Source organism: Poromitra crassiceps (genome assembly GCF_964638095.1).
Source record: "Poromitra crassiceps genome assembly, chromosome: 2".
NCBI classification, from domain to species: Eukaryota; Metazoa; Chordata; class Actinopteri; order Beryciformes; family Melamphaidae; genus Poromitra; species Poromitra crassiceps.
The window spans coordinates 89,098,086-89,114,034 of record NC_139624.1 but is presented as its reverse complement, the minus strand read 5'-3'; the positions used below and the strand labels follow the sequence as shown (position 1 = coordinate 89,114,034).

Sequence of the window (15,949 nt, the reverse complement as noted above, 5' to 3'; positions counted from 1 at the left end):
CATCAATCTGTAAAGCAGAGAGCCAACAGCTACAACACAATATATCTCCAAGTCACATCAATCTGTAAAGCAGAGAGCCAACAGCTACAACACAATATATCTCCAAGTCACATCAATCTGTAAAGCAGAGAGCCAACAGCTACAACACAATATCTCTCCAAGTCACAACAATCTGTAAAGCAGAGATCCAACAGCTACAACACAATATCTCTCCAAGTCACAACAATCTGTAAAGCAGAGATCCAACAGCTACAACACAATATCTCTCCAAGTCACAACAATCTGTAAAGCAGAGAGCCAACAGCTACAACACAATATATCTCCAAGTCACATCAATCTGTAAAGCAGAGAGCCAACAGCTACAACACAATATATCTCCAAGTCACATCAATCTGTAAAGCAGAGAGCCAACAGCTACAACACAATATCTCTCCAAGTCACATCAATCTGTAAACCAGAGAGCCAACAGCTACAACACAATATATCTCCAAGTCACATCAATCTGTAAACCAGAGAGCCAACAGCTACAACACAATATATCTCCAAGTCACATCAATCTGTAAACCAGAGAGCCAACAGCTACAACACAATATCTCTCCAAGTCACATCAATCTGTAAAGAAGAGAGCCAACGGCTACAACACAATATATCTCCAAGTCACATCAATCTGTAAAGCAGAGAGCCAACAGCTACAACACAATATCTCTCCAAGTCACATCAATCTGTAAAGCAGAGATCCAACAGCTACAACACAATATATCTCCAAGTCACATCAATCTGTAAAGCAGAGAGCCAACAGCTACAACACAATATCTCTCCAAGTCACATCAATCTGTAAAGCAGAGAGCCAACAGCTACAACACAATATATCTCCAAGTCACAACAATCTGTAAAGCAGAGAGCCAACAGCTACAACACAATATCTCTCCAAGTCACATCAATCTGTAAAGCAGAGCCAACAGCTACAACACAATATCTCTCCAAGTCACATCAATCTGTAAAGCAGAGAGCCAACAGCTACAACACAATATATCTCCAAGTCACAACAATCTGTAAAGCAGAGAGCCAACGGCTACAACACAATATATCTCCAAGTCACAACAATCTGTAAAGCAGAGAGCCAACAGCTACAACACAATATATCTCCAAGTCACAACAATCTGTAAAGCAGAGAGCCAACAGCTACAACACAATATATCTCCAAGTCACATCAATCTGTAAACCAGAAAGCCAACAGCTACAACACAATATCTCTCCAAGTCACATCAATCTGTAAAGCAGAGAGCCAACAGCTACAACACAATGGGCTCTATCTTGGTACAGGTTATATCCCCTATTTGCGCTTGTGCACCTGTTTGCACGTGCCTTAAGGCAGGCAAGATAGCAGTCCGCCTTACGCATTTGTCCAGGTGTTATGCCGAGTTTCGCACCCCCGCCCGGCAGCAGCTAAATGCATCCCCACCTCACGGGGGCATATTGTAATGATTTATACAGAAACATACCTGTTTAAAAATGATATAATTGTTTGGGTAGACGTGACCTCCCTGTTTTTAAGTTAAAACAGCCCCAAAATATGGTGAGGATGCAATACTCGCGGGGGAGCATAACTCATCACAACAACGGGCACAAGCGCAGATTAGAGGCGTGCCAAATCATTTATGCACGGTGCAAACGGGATTTGGGCGGTGTTAACCACCAGAATTATTCACAGGTGTGGCCTGGCAATGCCTGGGCGTTACATCAATCAAACCAGATTCCCGTCTTGCCGTCCCTGTAATACAGTTTGCGTGAGGCATGCTGTAATTCTCCCCATGCATAATTTGGATAGGTGTAGGCCTATTGACTGTATATATTATCTGAGGAGCTTCACCAGCAGCGCATGGGAGGATCACGCTATTCCCCCCAGTTCCCCTCCCCCTTGAACAGGCGCCCCGACTGACCAGAAGAGGCACTAGTGCATTAACGACCAGCACACATACCCTCAATCCGGCTTCCCACCCACAGATACAGTCAATTGTGTGTCTGTAGGAAGGTCTGACCAAGCCGGAAGTACCACTGCCGGGAACTGAGCCCAGGTCCCCGCAGTGGTAGGCGAGTGCTTTTACCTCTACTCCCTCTCCCTCTACCTCCAGATGCTCCTGTTCACATGAATGCTGAATATGTAATGAAGAGCACAGACAGAGGGGATCATGGGTGAGTTTTGGGTGGCGGTGCCAGCTGCTGTGAACACGAGCACCATAAGGGTCAAGCTGCCTCTACTCTGTCCTCTTCACCCTAATCAGCATACAGCAGTACAGCCTCTAATCAGCATACAGTACAGGAGTACAGCCTCTGAATGACCTGAGTTCTACTGGAGGCTTTTAGCTGCAGCTCTTATCCAGGTTAGGTGTGTGGTTGGCATTACAACACAGTCTCTATTCCTAACCACCAGGACATCATGTTATGGAGTCTGTCTGCTGCCGGGAATCAAATGGTTGTCATAAGAAAATGCATATTTATCTTATAGCTCATAGGAGAAAATCACTGGTGTATACATTTTTTACTGAATGCCTCTTGACCGAGAAAGTCCATAATGCTGGGTAAGAAAAATATGCATAAAATAAGGCTTCTCTGGTGCATTGATTTCAAATAGGCAATTCAAGAAAGAAAAAAAGAAAATCTCTTAAAAAGATAACTTTTTTTATTTTACATGTTTCAAATAAAATATTCAGTTTTGGAAACACTGCCAACAGATCATTTACCAAACAAATCCACAGTATTACACTTTACGGTAATGCTTGCTTTTACACTCCCCTAATTACTAAGTATTTACCCATAATGGTAATTATAATATATTATTGGGTAATTACCACTGATAAATAGTGGTAAAACTAAATACCGTAAGTACCAGGTAAATAAGTATTTACCTGGTAAATATACGATAAATTATAAAGTAAAGTATATTATTGGGTAAGTACCAGTGCCAGGTAAATAATGAGGCTATATACTGGACGCATGCTAGGCTCTGTATTGAAAAATCCACACTTTTGGGACACCATTTTGCGAAGCACGCAGAGGGCTAAGTGAGGCGGTGCGCAGATAATGGTAATTATAATATATTATTGGGTAATTACCACTGATAAATAGTGGTAAAACTAAATACCGTAAGTACCAGGTAAATAAGTATTTACCTGGTAAATATACGATAAATTATAAAGTAAAGTATATTATTGGGTAAGTACCAGTGCCAGGTAAATAATGAGGCTATATACTGGACGCATGCTAGGCTCTGTATTGAAAAATCCACACTTTTGGGACACCATTTTGCGAAGCACGCAGAGGGCTAAGTGAGGCGGTGCGCAGAGGCATTGGGCAGTGGACCCAGTTCCCATGTGAGAGGGATCAAACGGCTTGGCCCCGGCAGAAAGGCCCAGCCGAGGCACACTGCTGCTGCCACAATTGGGGCAGAGCCATGTAAACCTGTCCAGGGGAGACCTAGAGTAAACCTGTCCAGGGGAGGCCTAGTGTAAACCTGTCCAGGGGAGGCCTAGTGTAACACTGTGGACACACAGTGGGCGGAAGCGATGCACATTTCCCTCATGAGTAGGTGCCTGGCTGTCCACACAAGAAGCGCATTTTTCCGCGCCGGGCATCAGCGACTCGCTCGTCTTTATCTTTCGTTTTCACATATCTACCTCATTTTGATCATGAGTTCATAACCTCATGTATAACATAATGTGTTCATGACAACTGTTCATGGCATGTCCATGTCTTGGGATTTGGGTAAGCAAACACTGAATGACTGACCACAGTAGGACAAAGAGTGTTTGTTAACAACGTTGTTGTGTAGGTAGGTCTATAGTCTCTCTCTCTCTCTCTCTCTCTGTCCCTCTCTAGCTCTGTTGTGTCGGATGACCACCTGAAACAACACTTCGGATAGCAACGTCACTCCCACCTCTCTCTCTTTCCCCCTGCTCTCCCGCTGTCTCTTTCGCTCGTGGCTTGCGGAAAAAATAGAACAGACGCCGAACAGAAGCGCTCCGCGGGCAGTGCAGGCAGTCAGATCAGTTAACATGGGCGCTGAATGAAAACTGGCTGCGCACCACGGCGGTGCGCTTACGCGTCCTGTGTGTTTTGGCTGTAAAGCTGTCCAGGGGAGGCCTAGTGTAAACCTGTCCAGGGGAGGCCTAGAGTAAACCTGTCCAGGGAGGCCTAGAGTAAACCTGTCCAGGGGAGGCATAATGTAAACCTGTCCTGTTCAGGGGAGGCCTAGTGTAAAGCTTTCCTGATCAGGGGAGGCCTACTGTAAACCTGTCCAGGGGAGGTCTAGCACAGCTTAATTATGTGGTGAAATGTAATTATCCCAGTGTTTTGTGCGTGTCTCCGCTCTTCACCAGCAGACCTTGATGTCATGTGTTTTTTAGGATCTATTATAAGTGAACATGGCAGGCTTATGGTTCCATTCCCTGTGGCTAAAATGGATGGAATCTGAAATGTTCCTGCATTAGCATTAGCAGCCCCATCTTGTATTTACATCCACCTTTTTGCGTGCCGACTCTGCCGAGTGAATCATTTTGAAACTGACCCATACTAGCTTATATAGGCTCTCCTTTAACATCTGATATTGGTAACATAGTGTGTGTGTTTTGGTTAGGGCCCCAACTAAAGATTATTGTCATTATCGATTAATCTGATGATTATTTTCTCCACTAATCGATTAGTCTTTTGGTCTATAAAATGTCACAAAAGGGTGAACAAATGTAATTACTTTTTGCCTAAAGCCCAATATTACATCTTTCTTCTTTTGTCCTGACCAAGTCCACAACCCAAAGATAATCAGTTTACTGTCATAGAAGACTAAATAAACCAGAAACTATTCACATTTAAGAAGCTGGAGCGTGAGAAATGTATTTATTTTTCTTTAAGATTTGTTAATTAAATGATTATAAAAATGGTTGGTGATTAATTTTCTGTTGATCGACTAATCATTGCAGATGTAGTTTTTGTGTGTATAAATGTTTGCTTGTGTCTGTGTGTAGCGACTCTCATTGAGCAGAACAATCCTCACACCGTGCTCTAAGCTTTTCCCTTGGTGAATGACATGAGGAGAATGCTGTTTGGTTGTCACAATGTGTGCAGTGCCACAGTCAGATTATCTCCATGTGTTTGGTTGTCACAGTCAGTGTGTGCAGTGCCACAGTCAGAGGTTTGGTTGTGACAGTGTGTGCAGTATCACAGTCAGAGGTTTGGTTGTCACAGTGTGTGCAGTATCACAGTCAGAGGTTTGGTTGTGACAGTGTGTGCGGTACCACAGTCAGAGGTTTGGTTGTGACAGTGTGTGCGGTACCACAGTCAGAGGTTTGGTTGTGACAGTGTGTGCAGTATCACAGTCAGAGGTTTGGTTGTGACAGTGTGTGCAGTATCACAGTCAGAGGTTTGGTTGTCACAGTGTGTGCAGTATCACAGTCAGAGGTTTGGTTGTCACAGTGTGTGCGGTATCACAGTCAGAGGTTTGGTTGTCACAGTGTGTGCGGTATCACAGTCAGAGGTTTGGTTGTGACAGTGTGTGCAGTATCACAGTCAGAGGTTTGGTTGTCACAGTGTGTGCAGTATCACAGTCAGAGGTTTGGTTGTGACAATGTGTGCGGTACCACAGTCAAGACTGAGGTTTGGTTGTGACAGTGTGTGCAGTATCACAGTCAGAGGTTTGGTTGTCACAGTGTGTGCGGTACCACAGTCAGAGGTTTGGTTGTGACAGTGTGTGCGGTACCACAGTCAGAGGTTTGGTTGTGACAGTGTGTGCGGTACCACAGTCAGAGGTTTGGTTGTGACAGTGTGTGCGGTACCACAGTCAGAGGTTTGGTTGTGACAGTGTGTGCGGTACCACAGTCAGAGGTTTGGTTGTGACAGTGTGTGCGGTACCACAGTCAGAGGTTTGGTTGTGACAGTGTGTGCGGTACCACAGTCAGAGGTTTGGTTGTGACAGTGTGTGCGGTACCACAGTCAGAGGTTTGGTTGTGACAGTGTGTGCGGTACCACAGTCAGAGGTTTGGTTGTGACAGTGTGTGCGGTATCACAGTCAGAGGTTTGGTTGTGACAGTGTGTGCGGTACCACAGTCAGAGGTTTGGTTGTGAGTGACAGTGTGTGCAGTATCACAGTCAGAGGTTTGGTTGTGACAGTGTGTGCAGTATCACAGTCAGAGGTTTGGTTGTCACAGTGTGTGCGGTACCACAGTCAGAGGTTTGGTTGTGACAGTGTGTGCAGTATCACAGTCAGAGGTTTGGTTGTGACAGTGTGTGCAGTATCACAGTCAGAGGTTTGGTTGTCACAGTGTGTGCGGTACCACAGTCAGAGGTTTGGTTGTGACAGTGTGTGCAGTATCACAGTCAGAGGTTTGATTGTCACAGTGTGTGCAGTATCACAGTCAGAGGTTTGGTTGTCACAGTGTGTGCGGTACCACAGTCAGAGGTTTGGTTGTCACAGTGTGTGCGGTATCACAGTCAGAGGTTTGGTTGTCACAGTGTGTGCAGTATCACAGTCAGAGGTTTGGTTGTGACAGTGTGTGCAGTATCACAGTCAGAGGTTTGGTTGTCACAGTGTGTGCGGTACCACAGTCAGAGGTTTGGTTGTGACAGTGTGTGCAGTATCACAGTCAGAGGTTTGGTTGTGACAGTGTGTGTGGTACCACAGTCAGATTATCTCCATGTGTTTGGTTGTCACAGTGTGTGCAGTACCACAGTCAGAGGTTTGGTTGTCACAGTGTGTGTGGTACCACAGTCAGATTATCTCCATATGGGTGTTGAGCTTTGTGCTGAGAAATGTCTCTGAGTTGCTTTGCCCTCATCAGCAGAGATAAATGCATGACATCAGCATTGTAACAGCACTCTCAATGCGGCAGCAGATCAGGAGGTCCTGTAGCACTAAAGTAAACAGGCCCGTTCTCCCAATAACATAACATCTGCATTTGATTTGATCACACCATCATTAGCGATTGTAATCATGGAAATGTGGCCTGTAAATAAGTGCTGGAAAGTGAATTATGGAAGGTGTTTGAATACTCCAGGGTCTTATCACTAGATTAAAGCCTGAATTTGGACAGATAAGTGATGGCAGGTCAAAGTGAATGTGGTTTTGTATTCATGCCAGTACAATATATAACAGTACTGGCTGTGCAGCAGGCATTCAGTGTTTACTGTGGGATTTATTGGTACTGTTGGGCATGGGCTTATTTTGGTTCGAGACCCAGTTTCACTCCTGTTCCATTCCAGGATTGGCCCCAGCAGGTGTTCCCGTTTAAAAATGGCTCTTATTGGGATTGTAAATGCAGGTGTGTAAGTGTTATGACCCATCAGTGGTAACAGTATTAGATTGAATCCTGCCTGCCTTCAGTGTGACATTTGTTGTACTGTTTTTCTTTTAATGTTAATGTTGTGGTGATATGTTATGGTGTAACTGTATGTCTGTAACCTTGTGCTGCTTCTTGGCCAGGTCTCTCTTGCAAAAGAGGTTTTTAATCTCAACGAGCCCAACGTGGTTAAATAAAGGTTAAAAAACAAGAAAAAGTAAAGGGAGCAACATGAAAAGTGATTTAGCCAGTAAGTTTCAAACTACAGCCTCAGCTGATTTACCTAGTAAACTCAAACTACAGCCTCTGATGATTTACCCAGTAAACTCAAACTACAGCCTCTGATGATTTACCCAGTAAACTCAAACTACAGCCTCTGATGATTTACCCAGTAAACTCAAACTACAGCCTCTGCTGATTTACCCAGTAAACTCAAACTACAGCCTCTGCTGATTTACCCAGTAAACTCAAACTACAGCCTCTGATGATTTACCCAGTAAACTCAAACTATAGCCTCAGCTGATTTACCCAGTAAACTCAAACTACAGCCTCTGCTGATTTACCCAGTAAACTCAAACAGCCTCTGATGATGTACCCAGTAAACTCAAACTACAGCCTCTGATGATTTACCCAGTAAACTCAAACTACAGCCTCTGCTGATTTACCCAGTAAACTCAAACTACAGCCTCTGCTGATTTACCCAGTAAACACAAACAGCCTCTGATGATGTACCCAGTAAACTCAAACTACAGCCTCTGATGATTTACCCAGTAAACTCAAACTACAGCCTCTGATGATTTACCCAGTAAACTCAAACTACAGCCTCTGCTGATTTACCCAGTAAACTCAAACTACAGCCTCTGCTGATTTACCCAGTAAACTCAAACTACAGCCTCTGATGATTTACCCAGTAAACTCAAACTACAGCCTCTGATGATTTAAAAGTAAACTCAAACTACAGCCTCTGATGATTTACCCAGTAAACTCAAACTATAGCCTCAGCTGATTTACCCAGTAAACTCAAACTACAGCCTCTGATGATTTACCCAGTAAACTCAAACTACAGCCTCAACTGATTTACCCAGTAAACTCAAACTACAGCCTCTGATGATTTACCCAGTAAACTCAAACTACAGCCTCTGATGATTTACCCAGTAAACTCAAACAGCATCTGATGATTTACCCAGTAAACTCAAACTACAGCCTCTGATGATTTACCCAGTAAACTCAAACTACAGCCTCTGATGATTTACCCAGTAAACTCAAACAGCATCTGATGATTTACCCAGTAAACTCAAACTACAGCCTCTGATGATTTACCCAGTAAACTCAAACTACAGCCTCAGCTGATTTACCCAGTAAACTCAAACTACAGCCTCTGATGATTTACCCAGTAAACTCAAACTACAGCCTCTGATGATTTACCCAGTAAACTCAAACAGCCTCTTATGATTTACCCAGTAAACTCAAACTACAGCCTCTGATGATTTACCCAGTAAACTCAAACTACAGCCTCTGCACCAGAATGTGTCCAGAAGCACATTGGAGCAAAGGGATTTCTTTACCATTCGCTCTTAATTGTGGTGGTTTGGACGATCTTTGGAGGATTTTTTGTCTTTCTTTTCTTTCTTTTTTTTTACTGCAAACACAAAACAAAATTCCAGTAAAATAAACAGCAATTCACAGGTTCATCTGATAAACTTGCTGAACAAAAGGTTTTACATAATTTACATTTACATAATTAATGCACCCCACATCTTTAGGGTTTATTAAGTTTGGTTTACACAATCATCATTCACCTAATCAAACACTTGAAAATGTCCAACATATTAGTCCAAACAACGTAATCTATTTGACTTTCGTTTTATCACCAACAATGTACACATTTCACAATATTCACATATTTCGGTTAAGTTGGGGTTTCACAAATAGACTCCACATGAAATGTACTTTCATTTAGTTTTGGACAGGCCACAAAGCAACCACACAGCACCCAGGCATTAGTCAAACAGAACATATCGCACCAGGTGCAGATGATAGTCGGCCTCCGTCCCTCCTGCCAGTTCACGGATTGGAAGAGGGATTTGTCAGTCATGCTTGTCATTTCTATGATGAGACATGGACACATGTATTGTAACTACAATTGTAGTTGTTTTTGATCGATTGATTGATTGATTTTGGGGGGAGCTGTCTGAGCAATAAAGCCAGATGATGGAATTTCCTTGTATTGACATGTTTCTAGCTGTGAGGGCAGTTTTCCAGCATGAGGAAGGGGTGCTCTGCAGCTTAATGAATGTAAGGGAAACACTGGTGTTATTCAGAGGCACAGCTGCTACTTGGTGCACTTGCCTAAATAGCTGTGCTCTAGTCTACAATATTATTATGCATTATGTATCATTATTACATGGGAAGCCTCTGCAGTGTTTTCTATTAACATTTGCTGTTATTTTACTCCCTGTTGCTCTTGATGCTGGTCAGCTGGTGGTGTTTTTTTCCTAGCATTAAAATGTCTTATGGCAATAGAGGTCTTCGGGTATACTTGAATATCCGAGGGTCTGACTCTGACCCGGACCCGGCTGGGTCTTGGGTCCATTCAAAAGAAGCCACTGTGGGTCCGGGTCAGGTCCCATTCAGTCTCTTTATCATTATATAATGCTCGAGTGGATCCGAGAAGACCCGTGATCAGCATTAAGAGAAACGCATGGAAGCACTGTCTATGTGTATGTCCTGAGAAATGTTTTAACAGTAGAATGGTAGCCTGATATCCAGCCCCATATGAATCACAGTTGTCAGCACTCTTCATACGGGTCCCACTGCTATTCAGGGCAGATACTGTCCGGGAGGCCTGATTGGCTGCTTGGTGTAGGCGGCGTGGCCAATCTAACGTTAACAATGACACATTACAGAGCGCTGCATGTTAAATAGCTAGCTAGCTGTTAGCTATGTTAGCGAAGCTGACTACTGCTGCTGTAATGACTTCACCAGGCTCAAAACGTCACTGTGACCAAAGGTTCCGCTAGTTAACCAGTTTGAGTCATGCTCTTTCCAGTAAGCCCATCAGCTTTGGAATCCGACAACCGTTAGCCGGTTGTTGAGCTGCTTCCATCTAAAGTTAACGTTTGTGTAGTGGTTGCCCGTGTAGTTACCGGATGTAGCAGACAAAGAGTATTGAACGCAAGAGACAAAGCTCTTCTGCTGCTTTGACAACAGCGATCCCGCCTTGATCTTGCAGTGGAACAACCTATTAGCCTTCACTTTTTATCAATTGAAGTTCTTTGGCGCAGAATTGTCAAAGTTGTCCTGCTTTGCTACTGCGATTGGTAAAAGAGAGAGTGATTGACAACAGACAGCAACCAATCAGTTGGGGCAGCAATTTTAATTCGTGAGTTTTGTTGGGTCCATAAGACTCGCCTCTATCTCCTCTCGGACATACACCGGGTTGGGTCTGTAATGTCTCGGTCATAAACGGGTCGGGTATATTTCTTTAATTGTTGGGTCCAATCGGGTCTGGCAACAATTTACCGGATCCATTAGGGTTCGACATTTTGGATCCGTGAAGACCACATGGCAACTAATCTAACATGACCCAATCCTACATATTGCTAATGTAATAGAGAATGCAATGGCTTCGCTCCAGTAGTGTTGAAATAATTATTCATGCCACATTCAGGTCAAGCACTGTATTGTGCACACTTAGATTTATTATAAATGCTTTGAAGTACTAAAGTGTGTTATGACAAGTTCAAGTTTGCTGTACTATTATAACCCAGGGTGTAACATTCCTCTCAAATATTTGTCTTGTCCTTTGATATGAAAGTTCACCTTACAGTATGAAACCACTGTAAATGTTTTACAACGGCCTCTCCTCCTCTTTTCCCAGGCGCTGGACCAGGACCGAACCTCCTTGCAGAAGGTGAAGAAATCAGTCAAGGCTATCTACAGTTCAGGACAAGGTGAGAGAGCCTGATACCCAATGTGCCAAGCAGATGGAACACCCCCCCTCCCCAACAAGACACTGGGATCTAGACTTCTTAATAAAAAATAATTATTGCTTTTTTTGTCTGAACATTGCCTTTGTAGGCCAGATGGTGTGTGTGGATGTGTGTATCCAGGCTGTCCCAGAAACAAACACCTGAGTTTGTTTTGTATGATGTATCCTCAGTAATCAGCATCCTCCCTTTAAACTGACTGTTTGAGGTGTTTCTCCTCAAAAAGCTTTGCTAGTCTTTCACAGAAGAGACTCTTTCAGATGTTTATCCTCAAAAAGCGTGTTAGTCTTTCACGGAAGAGACAATTGACCTCATTCCCACGGCAGCCATTTTGAACACTGGGTTGGGAATGTTTCAGGTCTGGAATTAAGTCATTTTTATGGCAAGGCTACTTTGGCTTTTGATAAATAAAAATGTATTGGGGCATCTCTGGCATGAAATGTAGGGCACAAGGTCAAAAAATCAATGGTTTTTAAAATCCTTTTTCCAATAATTTTCCCCCAACAAAATAAATACCCTAATGGCTCATTTCCACCACATTTTACAGCCCTGCACAGCTCGTCACCACTCGGCTCTACTTGTTTCAACCGGATGGACGTTTTGCTTCCACCGCTGGTCATCTGCCCCCACCCACCCCCGCCCACACCTGGTCGTCATAGCGACCGCATATCTGCCCTCCGCCCATATTCCGAAGTAGGCTATAACATATAACGTTACAATTAAATCCATACACAGAACTTTTAAACTGTTTATGAAATACTGGTGCCTCTAAATGACCTACAGTGTACATGGGCAAATGTGACAATCAGCCAGGAGAATGGATATCACTTTGTTGTTAGTCAAACTCACATGCGCTGCGCGAGGGACGGGCGCGAGGGACGGGGGTTGCGCTACAGAGTGAAGTCTCTACCCCGGCGGCCTCTCACCTGGCAAGACCGCGGCTTCACCAAAGCCCCGCTGCGGCCTAGCGGAGCCGACGCTGCAGACAGCTACAAAGGGCTTCCTGAGGAGCGGATTTTTTTTTCTCTCAAAACAATTGAAAACCACTGTCATGTTAAGCTGAGTAAGGAGATCGCTTTTATTTCACCAGAGCTGCGGCAGCAACACAAAAGACTGATGGAAATAACAGAAGAGAAGGTAATCCCCACTAAACTGGTATCCAGCATTGACATGCAGTAGATAGAGTAGACACAATTCTGCCTGACCAATCAGTCGTCTGCAGTGTTTTGACGTCACCGTATGATACCGGGTCCACAGCGCTAGAACCTCAACAAAGCAGGGACCAAAACTAGCACGACTCAACCCCGACTCGACCCAGGCTGGCCAGGTTTTTGATCGGTGGAATGAGACAAAAAAGCGAGACGAGCTGGGCGGGGCTGCGCTGATACCAGCGGTGGAAATGGGCCATAATAGAAAACCTAAATGCTGCAGTGTGATACAGCACATACTGCATGTACTGTAAGATGGCTCAGACTGCAAAGTTAGTAACGTGTCCAGTAATACACGATAACGTAAGTGTAACCTGGGTTATTTTCTTCTGTAGCTACAAATTACAGCCTAAACACCTCAAAACTGGGAAAAATTAGTTTATTTATTTGCAATCTGGGAACCCAGAGTCTATTTTTATTGGAAAAAAGACTACTACAGTAAACTGTAACTGTCACTTTCTGCTTCACTAGCGCCTCATGGCATCAGTTAAATATTACTACTGTACTTTCATGTGATTATTATGAACTTGGCCCTGGTCTCTCTTTTTCTATTTTTAGCTGCGACCAGCAGCTCTTGGCTGGTCGGTCAGTCGGTTCACCACCCTTTAGCGGTCACAGTTTTTGTCCTAGGAGGCTGAATTTTGGCATGGAGATCAAGGGCCCTATCGTTGTATCGGCGTAGAAACTGCGTTTAAGGCCTGGCGCAGCCCAGATTAGTGGGTGTGGACCAGCGCACTCGATATCTTGGTGTCGGCGCTACACGCAGCCTCAACCATTATAACCACGCCTTTTAAGCATAAAATTATGCACAGTCCGCTCATTGGAGAAGTGCAGTAAAGAGTCACACGCTTGCCTTTTAAGCTCCAATTCCAGGAGAAATCCAGTAAAACCAGACAAAGCCAAGTGCTCTGCCCCCCCCCCTCCCTTCATCCCGTCTGTCTGTCTCCATATATAGGCTATTATTCCATATTATTATGCTTCTCAAACCAATCTAACTGCAGTTTAAATACTGCAAGCATGTAAATACGCTACACTACCAAGATCAAAGTGAAAAAATGTTCTAAATGCATCAGCTAGAAAAATATAGCCTATCCCTATATGATGAGATTAATTAGATTGGTGAAAGTTTGTCCAGAAAGATATCGTTTTCTCTCCCCTGCTGCAGGTAGGATGATGCACATAAATATAGCCTACATTATGTAAAGTCATTGCATAAATGTGTTTTTATTGTAAAACTAAAATGTGAAGTAGAGCCAATTTATTGGAGCGGACATCACAGTAGGACATGACAGTAGAAGTGACGCTGTCACTTATCTAAATCACGTTAAATCGACAAGGGATATATATAGGCCCAGGATGACATATATGTTTCACATAGGGTGGTGTTTCCATTTCGATGTTTTATTTGGTCCAATATTGAAATGTTCTACAATTGCAGGTTGTGTTACCATTACACATTATTTAGATCTACCTTTATATCTATTTCGGCTCATTTGGTTGCTATTTACGGTAGTAGCGAAATGGAGTAGCACAATGCATGCTGGGACATTACACAGGCAGTGAACTTACAACTTCTTTTTCCTATGGGACGTGTGTTGTGTCTGTCTGAGCGAGGGAGTCAGAGAGAGACAGAGAAGGGTGACAGAGGAGAGGCAGAAGAGCGCTCCTCGCAACTGGCGCACTGAATAGGCCTGGTTTCAGAGAGAGACAGAGAAGGGTGACAGGGGAGAGGCAGAGGAGCGCCCCGCTCAACTGGCGCACTGAATAGGCCTGGTTTACAAAAGCGCAAAGCGCTAAATTTACGCCAGGTGGGAAGATATCATTAGGCCGGCATTTAAGGCCGACACGCCCATTCTCGCCCATTCAGGGACTGCGCCACGCTCATTCAGCGTAAAGCGCATTTACCAGCCTAAAGCCATGTTGATATCTTCCCGAGACAGGCGCAAGGCACGTTTTTTAGCGCCGATGGCCCGTTTTAGCGCCGAAGGCCTGTGGGAGAATAGGGGCCCAAGTGTGTATGTGTGTAAAGGTGTGTGTTTGACTGTTTGTGTTCATGAGGGGGGTATGGGATACATTTTGAAATGCAGGATGGCAGGGGCAGAGGGCTGAAATTTGGCACGGAGGTCAAGTGTGTGAAGGTGTGTGTTGTGTTCATGTGTGTGTGTGTGAAGGTGTGTGTTGTGTTCATGTGTGTGTGTGTGAAGGTGTGTGTTGTGTTCATGCCAATTGGCTAAAAGGGGACGTTTGGGGGGGTAGGGTAGTAGGGTGGTCGGCCCCTGCCATCCTGCATTTCGGAAATTCACATATGTGGTTGCAGCTATTGCGAATCTGCAATGTTTTGAACTGAGGATGGGTCATGAGGCCAGGGCAGGTAGACTGATTGCTGGTTGACCTTGCGCTCTGTTTCCATCACAGACCATGTCCAGAATGAAGAGAACTATACCCAGGCTCTGGACAAGTTTGGCAGCAACTTCATCAGCCGTGACAACCCTGACCTGGGAACAGCCTTCGTCAAGTTCTCCTCCCTCACCAAGGAGCTGTCGGCCCTGCTCAAGAACCTGGTCAGTGTGTGCATGCGCGCGCGCGTGTGTGTGTGTATTTTCTCTGCCAAAAATGTCTTCACAAGAATAGAAAGATGTTTGTTGTGATGTGACTGAAATTTTTACCTAATTTCACTTTCATCTAACATCAAGTTTGTTGGTCGGGCTGCCTGGTCAGAGGGGAAGGGAACTGGTGGGAATAGCGTGATCCTCCCACGTGCTACGTCCTCCCAGTGAAGCTCCCCGCTGTCATGAAAAGAAGTGGCTGGCTACTGTGCATGTGTCAGAGGAAGCATGGTGCTAGTCAACGCTAGATCGGCAGTGTGGTGGAGTGGTGAAGCAGCGACCGAGTATTGCTTTAAGATTAGGATTAGGTTTAGTTACAGTAAGGGTTAAGGTTAGGCATGTAGTGGTGGAGCATTTTAAAGTTAGGGTTAGATGTTAGGGAATGAATAGTCTCTCAAGCCAGTCTATCTCTTCCACAATCTTCAAATAGACAGTCTGTACTTTACACCATTAAAATTTGGACAAAGGAAGTTGTCATCTTCCAAAGAAAAAAATGCTTCAGACTGGAAGGAAGTTTGATGGTATTCGACCAATCACGACACTTGGACACATAACCAGGGCAGGTGATATCCTGCCTTAGTTATTTTTGACCAACTTTGAGACCTGCTGAAGTACAGACGGTAGTCGTTGGGAACATTTGAAAATTGCGGGAGCCAGCCAACGCGTCTGTCTTGAGAGGCTAGGGAATGAATGGAGTCAATGAAAGTGCTCACAATACAGACTTGTGTGTCCTTGTTTGTCTATGGAGTTCAGCCAAGTAAAACATGTTCATCAATCTCTACACTTGTGTTAAAGTGTAGTAGGAAAACGCCTCCACTGTC

At 44.3% G+C, this 15,949-nt stretch overlaps 1 protein-coding gene across 1 annotated transcript in view; it reads left to right on the top strand.

Annotated features, from left to right (window-relative positions):
- The window catches only part of asap1b (ArfGAP with SH3 domain, ankyrin repeat and PH domain 1b), a 144,336-nt gene that overhangs the window by 50,246 nt on the left and 78,141 nt on the right, over positions 1–15,949 (top strand). The window contains exons 2-3 of the mRNA XM_083655321.1: positions 11,206–11,278; positions 14,938–15,083. Coding sequence (XP_083511447.1) covers positions 11,206–11,278; positions 14,938–15,083 — 219 coding nt within the window. The remainder of the gene's footprint in view (positions 1–11,205; positions 11,279–14,937; positions 15,084–15,949) is intronic.